This window comes from Clytia hemisphaerica, unplaced genomic scaffold (assembly GCF_902728285.1).
Source record: "Clytia hemisphaerica strain Z4C2 unplaced genomic scaffold, Clytia hemisphaerica genome assembly, whole genome shotgun sequence".
Taxonomy (NCBI): Eukaryota; Metazoa; Cnidaria; class Hydrozoa; order Leptothecata; family Clytiidae; genus Clytia; species Clytia hemisphaerica.
The window spans coordinates 920,004-941,665 of NW_027103704.1; the positions used below are offsets into that span (position 1 = coordinate 920,004).

General features: G+C 34.9%; 3 protein-coding genes across 3 annotated transcripts in view; 1 reads left to right on the top strand and 2 right to left on the bottom strand.

The window, feature by feature from the left end:
- Positions 1–21,662, bottom strand: part of LOC136804086 (RIIa domain-containing protein 1-like) — a 185,881-nt gene that overhangs the window by 80,412 nt on the left and 83,807 nt on the right. The window lies entirely within an intron of this gene.
- Positions 82–13,845, top strand: LOC136804080 (Golgi resident protein GCP60-like). The gene is made up of 6 exons (XM_067060821.1): positions 82–346; positions 5,967–6,102; positions 10,804–11,100; positions 11,581–11,611; positions 11,875–12,073; positions 12,327–13,845. Exons 1-6 carry the CDS (start codon positions 148–150, stop codon positions 12,731–12,733), a joined length of 1,269 nt encoding a protein of 422 aa, XP_066916922.1. The 5' UTR covers positions 82–147; the 3' UTR covers positions 12,734–13,845.
- Positions 18,057–21,389, bottom strand: LOC136804082 (uncharacterized). Its single transcript, XM_067060823.1, has 5 exons — positions 19,993–21,389; positions 19,278–19,384; positions 18,864–18,908; positions 18,710–18,766; positions 18,057–18,454 (listed from the first exon to the last, which is right to left on the bottom strand). The coding sequence occupies exons 2-5, from the start codon at positions 19,348–19,350 to the stop codon at positions 18,108–18,110; spliced, it is 522 nt and encodes a 173-aa protein (XP_066916924.1). The 5' UTR covers positions 19,351–19,384; positions 19,993–21,389; the 3' UTR covers positions 18,057–18,107.

Here is a 21,662-nt window from a genome sequence, read left to right on the forward strand (position 1 = left end):
GAAAAGTTTTCATTGAAGCGGTGCATGTTTTGATTATTATGGTCACGTGATTATTGGATTTATTCAAACATAAAACAAACTAACATTAAACTTTTGGTGGAGATTTGCTGAAAACTCAATAACGAAAGTGCAATCGCAAGATTCAAGATGGCGGAGGAAGTAGCGGTGCCAGAAAAAAATGATCAAATTCAGGATAAAAATGCAGAAAACACACCCAATTCAACGAACGATATGTCAATTATTGTCAATACGTCAGCAGTAAGCGAAGAAAAAACTGACGGTGACTTCAAATATGGTTTCACATTGCCAGATCTCTACAAAATTGGATTAGAATTTTACAAAAAAGGTTGGTGGTTGTTTTGTGTTTTGTTTGTATGTGCTTGTTTTGTTTTTTGTCTTGCTATTTTCTTATGTTCAATTTGTCTTACAGAGGCTTTGTAAACATTTTGTATGATAAATGTCTAGAAACCCTTGATGCATTGTTAAAAGTTCTTCTGTCAGTCTAAACTTAAACTCCTATATCAGGATTAATTAAAAACCCTCTGCCGGTGCACCCGACAGTTGTGTGCTGTAGGGTGCTGAAATTTCTAAATTTGCAAAAACACCCGAAAGCATCAAAAAAGAAAGTGGTCTCTCTGATTGCTCTGTGGCGATTCTTTGCCAGCTGTTTATAAAAGGACCCTGCCGACGCACCGGACTGTCCGGTGTATTTGTCCGGTGGCAAAAAGTATCCTTTCGTTACACCGGACGCAATAAGTCCGGTGTCAGTCCGGTGTTGCATACAGGGAATTTTGGACGCCGGACATTTATGAAACAAAAAATTAAGAAACACCGGACGCACCGGACTGGTCATGTCCGGTGTTTTGATTGTCAGGTGGAAAAAATTTCCTTCTCCCACACCGGACATCCGACTTCCTTAAGTCCGGTGTAGAGATTGTCCGGTGGTAAAAAAAATTCTCATTTTACACCGGACTTTAGCGTGTCCGGTGTTCGTTAAGTCCGGTGCGTCGGCAGGGTCCTTTTATAAATTTCCACCAATCCAGACCCGATCAATCAAACTTGTCGAACCAGGTCGAACTAATAGAACTCCATCGAGCGATTGAAGTTCGATTAAAAAAATAGACCTTTTTTCAAAGAGGACATCCTGTTAAATAATTATGTAGTCCAGCCATAAAAACAATGATAGAGCCATGCATAATTACTGTATCATGCATAAGGACCCTGCCGACGCACCGGACTGTCCGGTGTATTTGTCCGGTGGCAAAAAGTATCCTTTCGCTACACCGGACGCAATAAGTCCGGTGTCAGTCCGGTGTTGCATACAGGGAATTTTGGACGCCGGACATTTATGAGACAAAAAATAAGAAACACCGGACACACAGGACTGGTCATGTCCGGTGTTTTGATTGTCCGGTGGGAAAAAATATCTTTCTCCGACCCCGGACATCCGACTTCCTTAAGTCCGGTGTAGAAATTGTCCGGTGGTAAAAAAAATTCTCATTTTACACCGGACTTTCGCGTGTCCGGTGTTCGTTAAGTCTGGTGCGTCGGCAGGGTCCTCATGCATATTGTGATAATTATGCATGGTTTTATCATTGTTTTTCTGCTGGACTACATAATACACCGTTTAGGAGTCTCGCTATCTTCACGGTACTCCATAGACCTTTTTTCAAAGAGGCCACCCTGTTGAATAATTATGTAGTCCAGCAGAAAAACAATGATAAAACCATGCATAATTATTACAATATGCATGATACAGTAATTATGCATGGCTCTATCATTGTTTTTATGGCTGGACTACATAATTATTCAACAGGACGTCCTCTTTGAAAAAAGGTCTATTGCAGAGGCCGGTAAAAATGGTAGGTAAAAATGCGCACTTCAGTACTGTGAAAGGTTAGAGGAATGTAAACATTGTGAATTTTTTTCTCTCCTTTAAAGAGAATGATTTAGATATTTGAACATGATATCAATGATAATTTTATAAGTCTCTCCTGAAAATTTCACAAAAATTCATCAAGAGGAAAAGAAGTTATGATTAAAAGGAGTTCTTTACCTACCGTTTTTCTGCTATGTTTCCTTATGAGAACCAGATGTTTACCTACCGTTTTTTTACGGAGGAGAGTGAATTTTCCGTGGTCGCTAAAATCAAAACAATGGAAAATTGGATTGACGCGTGCGCAGTCGACACTCCTAAACGGTGTATTATTCAACAGGATGTCCTCTTTGAAAAAAGGTCTATTAATCAAACCTAATCGAATACTCACAATTTTTGAAGCAATGGCAGTTCGATTAGTTCGGTCATTAAAAACTTCGATTAGTTCGATTAGTTCAATGATATTAAATCCCTCGCCTGCAACATATAGTCCTTTAAAAAAAACTGGTTTGGAAGCTTATTGTTTTAACTTTTTGTTAGTTTTTTCCTTTGTTATTATCAAAAGATGAAAAACGATTTGCTCAGTTTTTGATCACATTACCAAGTACTCCCCTTGGGATAGGTTTAAGATTTAATCACATGATCAAAAAGTAGTGAGCAAAACAAACTAATTTTTCAACGCAAGTTCAAGTTAGAAATAATGGAAAAAAACAAAAGGCTTCAAGACCAGGGTTTTTTATATGAACTATGCTTGCAAAAACTTTATCCTGGCACTCGATTGCCATTTAACAGTTTCCGGACTTCATAGCTTAACGTTTATTGTACCCGGATATTTGTCCATCCCGAATAAAGTTCGTTGCGATTTTGCGCACGGCTGATCTGAGTGGCGAAATACTACGCCCCAACAAACCGCCTCTGGTGTTAAAAGGATACAGGAAAAGTGTGTAATCCGTTATCGGAAGTAATTTCCCGATTTACGTTCCGAATTTGGCTTTGAAAAGAAGCTAATATATGGTGGTGGAGCAGCACAAACTTGTCGAACAAAATTGGTTTATCGAACTGATCGAACCGAAACCCATTGATCGAACTTAATCGAACACTCGCAATCTTTAAAAAAATCTTAGAGTTCAATTAAATTTTTTAATCGAACTTTAATCGTCCAATGGAGTTTGATTAGTTCGATTGTTTGATTGGTTCGACAAGTTCAATTGATCAGGTCTGGACCAATGAGGTTGCTGCAATTCGGCCCTTCTTTTTGGCACCCGTGGCCTCTCAATGCCTTGCACAACGGGCAGCTCTTTAAAATCCCACCTTTCATATATTTGTTTCAATCCGTAATCCTAAGGTTTAGGTTTTTTCTCATCTTCAATTTTCTGAAGAAAGCGGGAATTTGATGCGAGAGTTAGATTGTAAAAAATCATTGAATTTCAAGAAGAACTTCAAATCTTAAATAGTTCTATTTTTCATTACATTAATCGAAATGAGGGATTTGGAAAATTTTCTATGTTTAGTTTTTTGCACAAACCCCTGTAACTATGGGCGAGCACCCTGTTGCTAAGATGTTGGCTTGAAATTGAAAATTAAACCACTCAAAACAAAAGTAAAATCGACCCGTACTCGAAATCCCGTAATCTTGATATACAAGTTTAAGTCCAAACTGTCTGTCTCAGAGTTAGCCTGGATATCCTGACTCAACATTTCAACTTTTTTTAAACAAGATGCGACTGTCTTAGTATTAATATAAAACTTATATACATGCATAAATTGACATTATATCAAAGTTTTATCTAGTAGAAGATGGATTAATTTTGCTTCTCTTGAAAATCTAGATATAATTATTATCCTCTCATAATTAGCTAGGATGACAGTAAACCATTCTCCTGGCAATTAGTCACACAAACATTCCGTCGTAATGAGTATGCATGAAAGATTAATGCTTGCTGCAAAAGTGCTCTTTCGTTTTCTCTTGTCTTATCTCTCAAGCAAAAAAAATGTGCCACAAACTTCTAAAGGCATTCATGAAAATATAGATATATAATTTTTAAAAAAACTAGGAAAAATTGCCTAGCTAATTTTGAGCTATAGATGAAGAAATTTGAACCGCGCCAACCTTGAAAATTAATTTTAAAAAACAACTTCCCAAGAAGAAGATTTACAGGGGACAGCCAGATAAGCTTTTTCCTGAAAATTTTGCCTGACCTCAAACATGCTGACCTATTTACATGTGCTAAAGCGCTATCTTGGGAATTAAATAGCAGAATTTGGATGCACGTTAGCAATCAGACATTTTGTTTCATTTCAAGTTTTCAAGTTTTAATTAATAGCCTTGGGATCTTGAACTTGATTCAGGTATCTCTCATCCTTGTTGTTGCAAATACATGATGTAGTTGACTGATGTTGTTTTTTCTGAAAGCTTGATTTCCTAGTGTGACTAACTCCCTGGGAATAACACAGTACCAGTATAAGACATATTTTGAATGAAAACATTGATCTGAACCCCCTGATTTATAGCAGAAAAATACTTGAAATGTTGATCAAAACAGGGCTTTGATATTTTGCACGGTCAAAGAAAGTGCAACTTCATAATTACTGATTTCAATTTGTGTGTTTGGAAAGTTTCGTGTGTGTTCTCTGTCTTTATGGAATTTTTTAATGGCAAAACAGTGAAAATGTTATATCTTTAAGAGCAGATTTCTAATTTTTTTTTAATGTTTTGTAAGTATTTCTCATTTCAATTATGAAGTTTGATCTTTTATTGTTAAAAAAATAAACCCAAGGGGTCCTCGACACAAAACTTTCGAATTTTTAAATCGGCATTGGGCTGATAAGCTTCAGACCCCCTCTCTCTCTTGCTCTTATCAGCCACAATTTTTCAAAACAAACTTTTACCTCTTCGAAAACACAATTTTCTCCAATCATGTTCGTCATCGTGTTGAACTCGCAACATTTTGAAAGAAAAGGCAAGAAAAGGCTAGTGTAAAAAGAGTTTTTTCATCAAAGCTAATTTAAAACTGTACTTTTAAAGTTGCAAATGTGTGCGCAAAGGTGGAAGCAAGTCAAATTGCATGCTTTTTAGTGAAGTTTGTGGGCGAAATCAGGAAGAAATTGGCTGGAAAAAAAAGATTTTTGTCCTAGTACTAATTTTGAAAGTTTTTTGTCGAGGGCCCCTTAGTGAGTTTAATGTTTCTCCTTAAGATGCTTTGTTGGCTTTATAATCTTTGTTTAAACTTGCATGTGTTTTCCCTATTTCTAACTAAAACACTAAAGGCAACCATAGCTTTTACGTTCCTGTATTTTGGCATGTAATCCAAGATGGCACATGTTAAAAGGTCTATTTACTCAAAATATATCAGCATCAGAATTTAAAGTGAAAAGTGAAAATTGAGTGAAAATTGTAATTTCAGTACTTCCACTTTGTTTCATTAGATTTTTCGATTTCGGAGGGGTTGAGTGGCTTCCAGGCTAGATTCTCAGCCATATTGGAACATTTTTGAGCATTTAGATCCTGAGATTCTAAGCTCTTAAGTCTAAAAACTCAAGAGTTAAAACTTTACTTTCCAAACGTACTTTAAAGCACTTAAAAAACACTTGCGGTTTTAAAGTTTTGAGGGAATTTCCTTTTTATACCAAATATTATGGGGGTGATTGTAGTCAAGGCATGTTTTTACTGCACAAATTCATTTTGTTGTGTAAAAAGATCTTTAACATGCATGCGTGCATGCATTTTGCATATCAAAGAAATTATCTGAAATCAAACCAATGGAACTTTCTGAAGTGGAAGAGGCTGTGGGTGACATTCACCCTTTTGACAGGAAAACTTAGAATATTAGAAAACCAGAAAAAAATTACTTTGGTTTGACTTAATGAAAATCTTATACACTTTTATTCCACATGCTACTGCCTTTTTTTTTAAATTACTCCTGATTCGTATTGAAAGTTCGACTAAATTTTAGTGAAGAAAATCATGCTTTTTTGCTATTAACTGCTGTTTTTCTTTTTTGCACAGGGCAGAATGACAAAAGGAATCTAAAGGAACAAGAACATTTCCTTGACAAGAATTACATTATTTATTTATTTTTGTACATTTCAGAAAAAGACACACTGACGCTGAGTTATGGGGATAAAATTCAGCTCGTCGCTTTATGGAAGCAAGTGTCTTGTGGACGATACAGTGATTCTAAGCTCCCTGATATTGGATATTTTGATGTCATTGGAAACGATAGGAGGTATAATTTTTTGTTTCTCAATTTTTTGACTTTCACAAAATATGTGTATCAATAGAGATTTCAAATAAAATAATGTTTAAAACACAGCTGATTGGCTTAAGTTTCGAAGCTGTCTATTGTTTCATTGAAACCTCAGTGCGCATGCGATATATCCGGAGAATTTCAATATTCAAAACAAGAGCAGTGTTCATATCCCGAATTTGAGTAGGAGTTTTACGCTCGAAACAAAGGAAGATATGACGTAGCCTAGTTTGATGCTTGTATCCTCTAACCGAGGATGTTAAAATGTATCTCGTGCTTTAGTCTAAGATTACCCTCAACCTAAAATGAATATATTTCGAGCTATGAAAGAGACTAAAGTCTGTCTCGAAATAATTTGCAGCTGGAGAAAAAAATGGCTGTAACTTTTGATAGAATTCGAATCAAGTTGCGATTTTGTGCTCGTTAAAAAGATATTCGTGAGTGGAATATTATCAAGTAAAAAAATTGAGAAAAAAAAGGAAAATGAAAATGAAAAATGAAGAAGAAAAAAATCAACTTTTTGTAGAAATGTGGTATAATTACCATTTTCACAGGAGTGATTCTTCAATCTTAGATCATCATCACTGTCAAAAAAAAGTTAAAAAATATTCATTCAATCAAAAGATATCAAAGAAAGTTTATTTCTGGTTGACTCTATAAAATAGTAAAAACTGGTAAAAAACGACAAAAAACAGCCTTTTGTCGATCAACCAGCAATAAACTTTGTTTGATATCTTTTGATTGAATAAATATTTTTGAAAAATTTTTTCACATTGATGATGATCTAAGATTGAAGAGTCACTCCTGTGAAAATGGTAATTATACCACATTTCTACAAAAAGTTGATTTTTTTCTTCTTCATTTTTCATTTTCATTTTCCTTTTTTTTTCTCAATTTTTTTACTTGATAATATTCCACTCACGAATATCTTTTTAACGAGCATAAAATCGCAACTTGATTCGAATTCTATCAAAAGTTACAGCCATTTTTTTCTCCAGCTGCAAATTATTTCGAGACAGACTTTAGGCTCAACCATAACATCATCATGAGAGGGATAATATTTAATTGATTTGAAAATTTTCAAAATTCAGAAACTCAATATTTCGGGGTGCAGACAGTGTACATACTTATGAAACTAGATTGAGTCGATTTTTTGAAGGAGGAATTTTCTAAATAGATCAAATATTTTACAGTTGCTTGTCTGTTGTTTGTCTTTTGAAATTTATACTATCACAAAATTTAAGTATATTAGAAAAAATAACTTATGACAATTTACGATAGTTCAAGCTAATATGGTCTAACAAATTATAAAGTCGAAATAAGTCTACCGTGTCTTCATATTTATTACGAAGTTTATATGTGACATGTCCAAAAATGTTTTTGCGAAAATTGACTTCGGTGCCGATATGTTTGTAGCCAAGAAACCTGCCTGGAAGAATAGGAACCTTATCATCTTTGAATGTGATCCGAAAATTCATCCCTCTCAGTATGCTATTGACGTAATCAGCGAATCTTCGATTCCCTGCTCTAGGGGCACCAAAGGTCATCAGGTTAGCGTTGTGTACGCCTTGTTTGTAGAGGTCAACAATGCAGTATGCAGCTTGAGCAGCGCCTAGTGAGTAGCCAGCGACGTAGACTTTAGCTGTTGGATGAGCTCTGCGGAAAGTATGAAACTTTTCGAGGACGAAGTTCTTTGATGATTTGTATGTTGCTAGGAATCCCTTATGAACACTACACCCGCTGCAGCCGTCAAATGGCACCAAATCTAACTGAACATTATGGATCCAGTTCAGGATTGAGTAGCTACCAGCAAATGAGATGACAATATGGTTCCTACCTGCGTCGTATGCTACGAAGCCGTAAGAGTGGAGGTGTGTTTCGAACCATTTTCTGTTAGCCGTGTCTTTCGGCTCGAGGTAAATATCTTTAAAGTACCCCAACATAGTGCGGAACTCATTTCGATTGAAAGGTTGGTGTGACTCAACAGTCGAAAAGACGCACAACAAGATACAGACAATCCTCGTCAGCATCATTTTGTCCTCTGCAAAACTTTAGATTTGCTTTGTGTCTTTTTGAGCAGCTTTTTAGACTATTTTATAGACCTGGTTGTGTCAACACAATGTGGGTGTACTTAGTTATAAATTTCAAGACAAAGCCACAAGCTGGTCAAATAAAAGTTATATTAAAAGTGATATTATGATATCTAAATAAGTACATTTTGAAGGTTTGTTTTTAATAAACGTCAGTAATTATGAAATGGTTTTTCTTGCAATGTATATTTTTGGTGCAAATAGTTCGCTATGAAAATCTTTAAAAATGACTAACTGCTAATTACTGCTTACTTTTTTAATCGTATAAATTTTAGCGAGACTAATTTTAGAGTCAGGATAATCTTGATTTTTTTGGATTTATTATAGCGAATCACCATTTCAAAAAATTTTGCGTAGATAAATTTAAGCGAATACTCGTATTACATTATTGACTGAATTCGTTTTCTAGCATTTCTTTGCACTGAAACCCTTACTATTGATAAAAATGTATCAAGGCAATGGGCTTTTCCAGAAAAAAACCGTATACCCCCTGTTGAGGAGGTCCATTTCCGTTCCAAGGGGGCAAGGTTTGATATGTGGCGGAATTACATAGGGAGATACAAAAATCTGTCAAAAATAACTGGAATATCATGGGGGTAGCTTTTTAAATCCTACTAAAATTCAGAATTCCAGAGGGGTTTAAGCCTGAAATTGCCTGGAATTCCAGGGGGTTTCAGCATTTCCAGCCACAAAATGATGGAGCTCCTCAAAAGGGGTATACGGTTTTTTTCTGGAAAAGCCCAATATGACCAGAAATTTCGCGCAGATAAAATTTAGCGAAAATATGGAAAACTCGCTAAAACGCTAAAATTAGTCTCGCTAAAATTTCTACGATTAAAGTATTTATTCTGGGTTTATTCTCTAGAAGTCATTAAAATCTGCTGGTAAAAACAAGCGTTGACCTTAAGAATAAATTTCAAATTTAGTAATTTGAAGACGACTTTTAAAAGCAGTGAAAGCCTCGAGTAGTCTATTAATCTTACAAAATTTTAAGATGAAAGGCATGGTCTCTTGTACAATTATTTGACCTAAATATAATTATATGTAATGATAAAGCATAAGATTGTATAGAATACTAACAAATCAGGTAGGTACCCAATAGTGTCCTTTCATATTTTTAAGATAATTGAAAATATCGTTCTTTCTTATGATCAAGAAAGTTGTATTTTAAAAGTGAGAAGAACAAAACAGCTTTATCACTGAAATTTGATTCTACGTCGTACTTGTTGATCTTGTTGAAGTTGACTTCTGTGCCGACATGTCGGTAACCCATTATCCGGAATGGAAGGATCGGGATCTTGTCGTATCGAAAGGTGATTCGGTAGTTTACACCTTTGATCAGATTATTAGCATAGTTTGCATATGCTTGATTGCCTGGTCTAGGAGCACCGAACGTCATCAGGTTAGCTTGGATTCCTCTCTTGTACAAATCGACTGTTAGGAAGACGGCTTGAGCACCGCCTAGTGAGTGACCAGTAACGTAGACTTCAGCCGAAGGATGAGCTTTACGATAATTTTCGACTGTTTGAAGGACGAAGTTTCGTGCTGATCTATATGTTGCCAGAAACCCTTTGTGAACCTTGCAACCGTTGCAATCTCCAGACGGAACAAGTGCCACTTAAGGTTATTGACCCAATTCATAAAAGTGTAGCTTCCACGAAAAGCGACTACGATGGCATTTCGTGCGGGATCATACTCAACGTAACCATGTGATTTAAGGTTTGTATCAAACCATTTGATGTTGGCCGTGTTTGTATGTGGTCTGTCATAAATATCTTCCAAATAATGCTGTATAACGTGGAACTGGCCCCTGTTGAATGGCGCAATCGCTTCGGTGAGCAAAATACATGCCACTAGGCACAATAGCTTAAACATCCTTGAATGGAATTTGTTTTACTGACTCCAAACCTTTTAGTTAAGTGAAGGCGTTTCAATGTTTTCGTGTCGAAATTTTATGAGGATTATTTATGCAGGGGATTGTGAAAACAGGTGTACCTCATAGCATCCTTGTGATTTTGTAATTAACCCGAGAAGTTTGAAAGTAATTGTTTTGGGACTTATCGAAAAAACCTCGTCGAATGAGTGTGAAACTTTTTTAATTTTGATATTATAATACAAATGCGCTATGATGGTTCTGAAAGCACAGATATTGTAATAAAATTGCTTTCCCTGCTCTAATATCCATGCAATCTTTTGTAGAGAATGCCGCAAACAGCAAATCAATATGTTCCTTCTGATTGAATGATAACGAACACGTAGGCGATTATCTTCTTTTTCGCAAATCGAAGATCTAAAATTTCGCGTGGACAATATTTTGCGAATAAGGCTACTTTTCACCTAATTTCTTTGATTTTTTTAAAAAAATTTTCGCGAGGATTAAATTTCAAAAGACTGGCCGAACTTCGAGAAAATTAATTCAGGCAAAATTGCCTTGGGAAAATGAACTCAAAATAAAGTTGGGATGTGATCAAACAACATCATTAAAATTTCCCAGTTAAAAAATAAACCCTGTAGTAAAATTTTTTTTTTTTTCACATTATTTGAAAATTCGTGCCAAATATCTTGATATAACCGTCTTACTTTATTTTAGGAAAGCATGGGAAGCTTTAGCAGACACAGCACCAGACGTTGCTAAAGAAAGATTCTGTGAAATCTTAGAGAAAAACACACAAACATTCGTACCTTTTGTTGAGGCCAGGAAGCGTTTAATCGAAGCGGAGATTGAAAGGAAACGGAAAGAAGAAGAGGAAAGATTACGAAGAGAGGAAGAAGAAAGGAGGAGAAAAGAAGAAGCAGATAGGATCAGGAAAGAAGAAGAAGAAAGGATACGATTGGCCTTAGAAGCTGAACGTCTGCGTATCAAAGAAGAGGAAGAGAAAAAACGAGTGTAAGACCTCATTTTCCATTTGCGTGCACGAAGAAATTGTCTAACACGCGAGTTTTCTTTCTTGCATTTTAATCTCATTTTTTTCGAAAGGTTGAGAAGATGGTAATTGTTAAACACTTTAATGGAATTAATTTCGCGGTTGAGCTCATCCGTGAAATTTTAAAATTTCGTGGGAACTTAATTTCGCCGATGACTCTGTTGTGAGATACTGTTTTCACGATGTTGTGCTATTTTTGCCATTTTACTGCCAAACTATGCATGTTGGTTTTGCAATACGCATTATTAGCGCTTCTTTGATGGCGGTAAACATGTTAAAAGTGGTCTTTTGACTTGTTTTGGAATTTAATTTGAAAAAAATATTCGTGGATAAGACCTTTCAATTGGGACTTACTTTCGTGAATGGCAACCAAATCTGCGAGATAGAACTTTTCTTTGTGATTGTAATTTTATAACATCATGTAATTTCATTCATCTTTTTAGGGAGCAAGAAAATGCAAACAAAATTGAACAGGTATTATTTCATTTTTAAATCACATCAAACACATGATCAAGCCAGGATCTTCATATTGCTTTATTTTGTTCCATTTTGTGCTGAGTAAATAAAATATTAATTTGCTTTCCCTTTCCATCCAGTCTTTATCTACATCTAAGAAAGTTCAATCTAAATCCGGAATATTCGAGAACGAAACCATCCAAAGTATTTGCCCTTCCCAAACTTTGCTATTTTTGATGTTAAAGGACTATTTTTGAATTATGAATGTTCTCAAAATTTAGCAAACGCCATCGGAAACGACTAAGCTTGCACCAACTCTCGTCAACGGTGATTCGAACGGACGCAATATTGCTCCAGCCTCGCTTTGGACGCGTCCGAAATTACAAGAATTTATAAATCACGTCAAGCGAGACGCAAGTTCTGTGATCGTGGTTGGTCGCGGTGAAACGGTTACAATAAGGGTACCAACGCACGAAAATGGTAAGAAAATCTTTAGATAGGCCACGTGAATAGAAGCTTTTGTACTGCCTAGTACTCGCTTGTGAATTTTGAGAATTTTGTGAATTTTTTTGTGTCTAAGCTCAACTGCAAAAAATTTTCAGAAAGGACCACTCGGATAAATGTTTCCAAAGGTGTTTATAAATTTTGATTGTAGTCAGGTATATTGATCGCAATTTTCTAGAGTTTCCTTCTCCTGTAAGTAAATGATCTAACGGGCTTATTGATTTTTTAGGATCTTGTTTGTTTTGGGAGTTCGCCACAGAATCTTACGATGTCGGTTTCGGCGTTTTCTTTGAATGGTCCAAAAAACAACAAAGCTCTACACAAAAAGACTTTTCAATCAAATCAAATGAATCGGATAATGACGACGCGACGAAAACTGCAACGAATAACGAAGACAAATCCTCGGTAGAAGTAAATAACGACCCAACAATTATAAGCGAAAACGAACGAAATATTGAAATTAAAAACTCTGATCAGGATGAAATATTACCTGTACTTCGACGTAATTCACAAGAAGAAGTTATCGTAGGATCACACATGTATCCAGGTCAGGGTGTGTACTTGTTGAAATTTGACAATTCTTATTCTCTACTTAGGTCAAAGACTCTTTACTATAGAGTGTATTACACGAAATGATTTTTTTGTGTGAAATATTTTTTTAAATATAATTTTGAATCAAAAGTGTCCTACAATTAAGGAAATTATATGAGAAAAAAGGGACATACCAAAATTTCTCTCACGTTTAGTCTCAAAATTATTGACCACTCGAATCCTAAAACAACACGCAAAATATTTCTTATCACTCATTCGAAGTTTAAAAAAACGAACTCAAAGTATGTCTTCAGTTTCTTTCTCATTTTCTTTACATAGAGATTATAGGATCTAATATTTATAATATTAAATTTTGAAATTAAATAAATAAGACCAAATTATAATTAATTTATATGTTGACAAAATTCCAACTACGAATCGCTTCAAGTAAGTTACAATCAAGCTCCGAGAAATGATCGAGATTAAGATTTCAAGTAGCTTGACTTGGATTTTCCTGGCAAAAGCGGGATACAAAGACATTTACTTTTATGTTATAAAAGTGTTTTAGCCTGGAAAAGCGATTTTTCAACTCAATTTTCTTCTGTATTTATGATTTTTATATTACGGTGTTTAATTTTTGTTCCCAATTTTTTTGTTCGTATGCTATATATACTTTTCAAACAAATGAATCTAGACTATCAGCTAAGACTATTCTACTTTTTTTAAATAAGAGATACCCTTCTCGTTGCAAAAGATTTACCCGAAATCTTCTTTTAATGATTTACTAGTACTCTCTCCGGAGTACCGTGAGTATCACAGCGCGAATAAATTCGAATTTTCGAACGTTTTGCAATGCAGCGCCTTCCGATTGGAGAACCCAACCTCGTCCTCAGAGGTTAATATTTTCTCTTTGAAAACTTGACCTCTGATACTCAGGGTATCTCCGGAGCGGTCACATCTCAAAAAATAAACATTCCCAATAAGTCAGCCTTTGGGAAGAGCAATAATCGTTGAGGGATGGTGTATATTCTATAGGCATGGAGACACCGCACCCAGGAAAACTATCATGTTGCATGCTCCTCCTGAAATCAAGCCTACAGGTTCAATCTATGTCAATATTATTTTTTGTAAATTTTTAGTTAGCTTAGTTTTTTTTTGTTGTTCCGAAATGAAATATTTCTTATAAAACTGGATTTTAAAAAGATTGCAAAACTCAACAGTCTGAAAGAAGATTTTTATTTTAACCCGGTCGCGTCGATAAACAATGTCCAGGAAAGTTGTATCTGTTTGAGCCAAGGTTCGACCTTTTGGTTTGCGTGAAAACTTTTGGTGAGGTTGGAAAATCGAAAAAACAACTCTCGTAAGAGTCTAAGAATTTGCTATAATATGTGCTTTGAGTGATGCTGCTTTTTCTCTATTTTTCAATTGATTTAATGACGTGTTGATGATTTTCAACAGTAGGAATCTACTATTCGTATTTTTCATTAAAATTAACCTGATAGCAGCTGTGGAGTTTCTTTAACGCGACACGCTGAAGCTCTAAAGATCGCTAAAAACTAACTGTATATTTTCGTCCACGTCTTTAGAGCTTCAGCGTACTGGGCCAGAAAATACACAATCTGTTATCAGGTTAATTAAAATAGGCAGAAAACCGTTGTTTTTCAATGGAATGATACCGAACGATACCCAACCTCGTTCCCTGCGTATTAACTGTACTAGCAATTAGCTGTCGCTATGAATGCCCCGCCGATAGCAGATATTAGCCCAGAGGAACTTAGCCATGAAGAGAGCAAGGGAATCATAATCATACTATAAATTGGTGAAATGAGTCTTCATAAAAAAGTGCTCAATGTTACTAGAGCTGTTTAAAGTTAAAAAACACGAGCCTATGCGGTTAAAATTTCCTCAATAAGATCCATACATAACGAAAGTGTTAATCCAAAAAAAAACATGTTAAATCTACACTTTCTGATGCAAAGTGACCTGAATTAAAACCATTACTGTACAAGTTTTGCAACATGTTTAAGAACTAGAATGATATCAAAGTTGATTTTCTTCAATCACCAGATAAAAATCTTTTGAAAACCCAAACATAAGAATGTATACTGTGAAACTGAAAGTGCTCCCTTCCCATAAAGAATACATAATGCAGATTAAAGGTGAATTCCAAAATGAAATTGAATACAATTTCATTCATTTGATTTGACATTTAAAAAGTAAGTAACTTTGGACTGGTGGCATACTGTAGATATAATTTATTTGTATCAAAGGTTACTGAAAATTATCTGAAAAACTTTAACAATGTTTATACGTGTTTCTGCAAAAAGTTTTCAGTTAGCTTGAATAAAATTTCTTCATGGTTACTAGCTAAAGATATAAATTTGATACCTTAAAGGAAGAAATTTTGGCAGGAATTTAATTTGGCAGATGGCTGAAAAAGTTTTTTAGATTGAATTTAATTTGGCGGATGGACGAAAAAACTAAATTTGGCGGGAATTTAATTTGGCGTTTGCTGAAAAATTTATCCTTAAAATGGCGTAGAAACAGCAAAAAAAGGCAAAAACACCTTAAAAAAGATCATATTTTCAAAAAGTTCATATTTTCAAAAAGTTTAATTTGGCAGGAATTGAATTTGGCGGATGGCGGAAAAAAGAAATTTGGCGGGAACTTAATTTGGTGGATTCTGGCCAAATCCGCCAAATTTTCTTTCCACCAAAATTTCTTCCTTTAAGGTAGTTGCTCTCAAAATTGGCAGTTGAATCAGATAATTTTAATAAAGGTTAGGTATTAATTTTCAGGGATTAAATTTGCCGGATTTCACAGCCAGTATAGACCTAACTCTTCACACAAAAATTACGGGAAACGCATGTTTGGACTTTGTACCCTAATGCTGCACTCAAGCACTTAAGCCAAAGTCCCGCAAAGGCAGGACAAAAATCAGTTTTTTGAAGTTTGCAAAAAAACGCCACATAGAAGATCTTTCAAATTCAGTATGTGAATAGAGCAGTAAAAAATACAACTTTTCTATTTTTCCTTTTTTTTGCAAAAGTTCTAGGAATGAAAATAAAGGGATAATGATAATTGAATACTATCCATTGATGTCCCGCGGCACTATCGTAAAGCTAGAATCGCTTCGCGTACTCTTCGCTTGAGAAAATGATTGACAGATTGAATTTTTTCACCCGCGCAGGAGTTCGCGGAGCGTTCTCGGCTCAATCCTCGGACCGCGCTAAAAATGGTAGACTGAGCTGCGATAGATCATTTCGATGGAAGTTGTTGGAATGTTTACAAGGCTCTTGACAGAAAATCGTTTATTTTATTGTCAATGATGACAGTGCGGTTATTAATTTTGTTAGATCTGACAAATTGATGTTTGTAAGTGCACTTTATAGTTTAGATTCCCATTGAAGAATCATATTCTGGTTTTCATGTTATTAGATGCTGTTTTGGAGCTTTAGGTCTACACTGACAGCCTCTGTTCTTATTTACAAAAGACCATAAAATAAAATCCTAAGAAAATCTGAAAAGGGTCCTTCAGGTTCAGCGAAAATTGGTCACCATAAAAATATTAAAACATCATCTAATCCGCCACTGTACACAATTTTTTTCTATCGCTGTAATCCACTTCCACTTCCCTGGCAACTAAGAAAGCGGAGATTCTTCAACGAAATGACTGTTATTTCAGACACCGTGTCCCGTTGTAACCACCGTCAACATGGTTAAAAACTTTTCACTTCACAGGTGGGTACAACATTGTGTTTGTATTCTATTGGACGTCTGGTTCTAAAAAGTCAAAAAGTTTGTTCAGTTTTGATTTGAGCAAAGTACGCTCCTACGTTCGTTTAACATCAACACGGTACAGTGTGCAGTAGTGGTATTAGTAGAGAGAGTGTTCGAGTCTGTTCATAATATGTGACAAAACAATTCAAATTGAAATTACTCCAATAGCGTGTGTAATAATAAGCTTTTCTTAGAAGCTTGAAATGTTTTGTCCCAGTCTGGAATTCAGGTAACTAGGGCTGAAAATCTCTGGCGTACATACACATCGAAGTACTGTTCGAGTACTTGCGTATTGGCGTAAAAAATTCGAAAAAATTATTCACAAAATAGCATCAAATACTCCATAATCCATCGTTTTGTCAGACTGTGTGACACTGTCATTGTACATTGAAGATGTCATCCATCTGTCCATTATTCTGACAATCGTATAAGGTTTGATCCAATATCAGTAGTTTGATAGTTATTCATTCAGTAGCAAACAATGTCCCTCAACTAAATCCAGTTCTAGTCTTGAGCAACTACGTTAAAAAGATATTAACCACCAAGCAAAAATCTTATGTGCTGTTTGTTGTTTGTGAAACCTTTAAAGCTGTATGGCTGGCAGTGCCAGTGCAAACGGGACTTTCGATTTCTCGCTTTCACAAATGCTCTGTGTAAAATGCACGAAAGTTAAAAAAATATCACGAAAAAAAATCTGAAGAAACAACATGAATATTTTTCTGGCGAGCAAGTCCGCTACGTGAAGCAACAAAAGCCCCTGCGGGGCAATTATCAATATAAAAGGGGTTGCGCGCGCTCCAGAACGCCCACATTCCTCCACTCTGTTTGCATTGCAAAGAGTTCATGTTACAGGAATTAAATATCTTGTTTGTTAGGGGGTTTGTACTTTTACGGTGACGGAATTGGCCCTTTTTTAGTACGGTATTATACGAGATTTGACGAAAAAAAAGAGACTGGAATTTTTTTTAAAATCAGATGGTAACGGTAATTAGCATTTTGACCCCTACAAACCAGTGTGACGGTGTTATCATTTTTTTTAAATTTTTCGGATAATTTAATGGTTCAACCAAAAAACATTCCTTCGGACCAAATGTCGGGTTACATACTCTTTCTGATGATGATCTTAAAAATCTGAAAATCTTTGTGTCAATTTCAACAGGAAAGAAAGAAACGCAGTTAAAGTTTTGAATTTTTTGAATTTGATATAATTTGCCAATCGTAGGCTTAATCACAAACAACGATCTACAATATATAATATATAACATATAATGATAGAAAAATATCTACAATATGCTAAAACAGTATAGCATAGTATATACAGAGTATAAACAGTATATATAGAGTATAAGTTAGTTTTTAACGTTATGTTGTTTACCGAAGTACTTAGAAAAATGATTAATAACGAATAATGAAGAAGGACAAAGTTAAACCGAGTCCATAAAATCTGTTTTTAAAGCAATTACAAAAGCATGAAATATTTTGAAAGTATAAGTCCAACACTGTGATGAAAAAAGATTTTATATATGAAGACCCTCGAAGTACGAACGATTAGTACTAATTGATGTAGATAAACTACTAAAATGAAATGCTATCATAAAAAGTAACATATCTATTTCTTCAGCAACGCAACAAAGTAAAAATACGGTTTTTTTCTTTTGAAGTCTTAAAATATTTCATAACTGGCTAGAAATAGATATTATCACTTTCTATGATAACATTGGCGCCTACGACGCTGACACTCCGAGCACGGACCACGTGACCTGGACCTGGACCGTGACCTTGATCGGGAGCTTGAGCGCGAACGATTTCGTGACTTTGACCTGGTCCGCTCACGCCCAACTCTACCACCACCTCTCCCAGCTCCACCACGCCCATCACCACGACTGCCACGCCCACGCCCACGATCGTTGTTGTAAAACCGTCTTTCGGGTTTTGGACGTGGGGGCAACATCCCATCGGCGTTGACCCAATAGCCAAGGCCGGCATCGCTGGTGTCGGCGTTGGCCACGGATTGTGCCCGGTGGACGAATAGTTGTCGAGCGAAAGCTGAAAAGACAAATTTAAAGGGGTAATTTATGAAACAATGAAAGAAACATAAGTAATATGTCTTAAAAACAACCAAAATAAACAAATCGTTTGTGACCTGTATGATCAGATAAAGGGTTAAAGATAAAGATTAAGTGCAGTCATAAATTCGATAACAGGATTGATAAAATTGGTTTTGGGTAATTTATCAAAAACATTTTCAAATCACACTTACATAATTGTATTTTCAAATTTAAAGGTAAGAGATTTACTTACTGATTTGACTGACAGGAACGCCCGGTGGAATTGAATCCAGTGATTTTCCAGTCCCATCTGAAAAAAGATTAAAAAACTTACAATTTCTGTTTTTTTTTCACATGTGTTGGGTAATCTAAAAGTCTTCCTCACTTATCAAAGTAAATATACCTACCAAATCCAGAGATCCTGCTCTGCAGCATGTTTAACTGTTCGGCAGCTAAAGAATATAAAAAGGAATCATTTTCAGTAACAGACTTTTAGCCGAAAAGCTGATGATCCCTCTGGGTAATTTTTGTATTATCAATGCATTGTTGGGTTTGAGTAATATGTCAAACGATATTGGTGAGAAGGGGGGACAATAAGTAGAATGAAAACGTCAAGGGAATAATTCAATATCAGTAGGGGATATTAAGAAGTTCGAAAACCTTAATAAAAATTCATGAACTGTTAGCATCAAACACAACCTTTGATATATATGTGAACAAATAAGAATTTCTGTCCAACTATATTCACCCAGGAGATTTGGGTGGCAGCACCTATATATGAATATTACTGACAAATCAACCGAATATAGAATATTATTTACCACCGTTGATTATTGTCTGCAACTGCGACATGAGAGACAGCATCTGAGAGTCGGTAACCTGTGACGTTGACATCTTTTACTGTTTGTTATATACAAATATATTAGATCTGAAAAAAGAAAAGAAAACAGAACTTCTTTTATTATAAAGCTGGTACTGAATTTGTAAGTTGCTTCTAACTTCCTACACGTCCAACGTCTACTCAAATCAGCTCCAATAACACATATGCTGAGTTTTAGCATTATATTAGGATTAGATATATTGGCCTATATTTTATCCGCCAGCGTAATTTACTCTTTAAATCAAGTAAATCTTTCGACATTTTCGGAACAGTTAAAAAAAGTAATAATATTAAATATTAAAAATAATGGTTTCAATAATAAATCAGTTTTTTTAAATAGTAAGAAACAGAAAACTCAATGAAACATTGATGTTTGAAAGATATGATAAATATCTATTTCCCGGGAATATCAAAGATAACAAGTAATACATATCAGGTAAAATTTTATTAGAAAAAATCAAATCAAACTATTCTTAGCTAATAAATTGATATGCTTATAAACTGCACTACATATACTTGTCTTGTCTTTTAAATTCTCCGATACTAATCACCTGAATAATGAAAAAAAATAGATTTTTAAACTGAATAGTTTTGAAGATATGAAACATCAGGGTAAGGAACTGTAGAAAAGATTACAAACAATATCAAGGGATTACCTATTTCATAATTCTTGGGTGCAATCGTTGGTTGTCGATGAAACAGTTTCGATTTTCTCCGGCCATCATATTGAATCTAATTGAATCAGAAAAAACAAAGCAGAAATCAGGCTAACTTTTAAAACGTGATATATAATCTCAAAGGAAAATGGGTTCAAAGAAAGATTAGAAACTGCAACGACCTTAAACCAGTGACATTTATTGCATTTGTTTTTTATTTTGCGAGAAAATTGAAGGATATACCGAAAAAAGTAAAACATGTAATAACTAAGAGTTACCGTTTCTTACTTCTTACAACTACTTTTTTAAACCTGAAGTCAAATAGAGGGATGGTATCCAAAATTTGATGTCCGAATCCGTCTAGCTGTCACTTTTAATATGTATCGTCTTATTGCGATGTATGGTCTGCCAACATACAGATAATTTAAAATCAATCGTCTTATTGCGATTTATAGTCTGCCTCCCTACCACCCTTGTTCAGACTTTAGCATTTGGTGATGCCCAACTCCGGCTAGCTGGCAGTTTATTTTTAATACGTATCGTCTTATTGCGATGTATAGTATGCCAACATATACTTTTATATCTATCGTCTTATTGCGATATAGTCTGCCATCCGTCCCGACTCCAGCTAGCTGTAATTTGATAAGTATCGTCTTATTGCGATATAAGTGGCCAGATAATTTAAATTTATCGTCTTATTGCGATCTTTTCTACCAATATTCGTTTCAATAAGCCATAAAGTCATGTCCAATTTTGGATTGCTACTTTGTTTATTACTATAGTCCTTTCCCTTATGTGAGCACTAATCTTAGTTTTCTTGCCATTAAGTGCTAAAAACCTAATTTTTGGTACAAAGATACTGTAAAGCCTTTTGATTTCAGCAATGCCAAAATAATTGTACCTCTGAAATCAGGTGGCTTCGAATTATTTTTCTTAGAAAATATAGTGTTCTAGTAACGGTCGATAAATGGCAAGCAAAACAAAGATTAGTGCACACTTAAAGCGAAAGAATTTTAATAGCTAATGACTTACTACAAAAATTGAAATGTACACTAGGTCTTGACATTCATTATATATTAATTCCAAAGGTCCAAAGTCGAAACGGTTTATAAAAGTAGGAGTTAAAGTGGGGGTAAAAAAGTTTATCTCAAAATGTTAGCTTATTTATGCAGGGAGGATGATATGAAATCTGAAAACCAAATTTCATTTACATTAGGTTGTTTTGATAACATAGCTAAAAAGAAATACTAGGAATGTCAAGTACTAGGAACATTCAACTATTGTGCATTAAAATTGCATCCTTAAGGCGTACAAACTTTTGCGAACAGAAACTTTTGTGGCTTATGCATGTAATTGTTAAAGATAAAAATAAATTTTAATTCAAATTCAAATAATATTTGTAGTTAAAAATATTGTTGTATCCAATTCAAGGAATAATTGCTACTAACTCGATTTCCTTTGAGAAGTCTCGTTTTAACGAAAGGATTCACGAAAGTAAAATGGCGTAGATTTTACATTTATTTGACCTTGCCAAAGCAAAGTTTCTGTTCGCTAAATTTGTACGCCCAAAGTATTTTGAATCGGTCCATCTTTGCTTTCAATACGGTTGACAAATTATTTCAAAGAACAATATACACAGGTACAAGCTGCATTTCCACTGGTACATACAC

Coding starts and splice junctions, on each gene's coding strand:
- LOC136804080 (XM_067060821.1), top strand. CDS start 148: ATGGCGGAGGAAGTAGCGGTGCCAGAAAAAAATGATCAAATTCAGGAT. Junction 347..5,966: donor ATTAGAATTTTACAAAAAAG/GTTGGTGGTTGT, acceptor TGTACATTTCAG/AAAAAGACACACTGACGCTG. Junction 11,612..11,874: donor ATGCAAACAAAATTGAACAG/GTATTATTTCAT, acceptor CTCAAAATTTAG/CAAACGCCATCGGAAACGAC.
- LOC136804082 (XM_067060823.1), bottom strand. CDS start 19,350: ATGTCAACGTCACAGGTTACCGACTCTCAGATGCTGTCTCTCATGTCG. Junction 18,909..19,277: donor GCAGACAATAATCAACGGTG/GTAAATAATATT, acceptor TATATTCTTTAG/CTGCCGAACAGTTAAACATG. Junction 18,767..18,863: donor GAGCAGGATCTCTGGATTTG/GTAGGTATATTT, acceptor ATCTTTTTTCAG/ATGGGACTGGAAAATCACTG.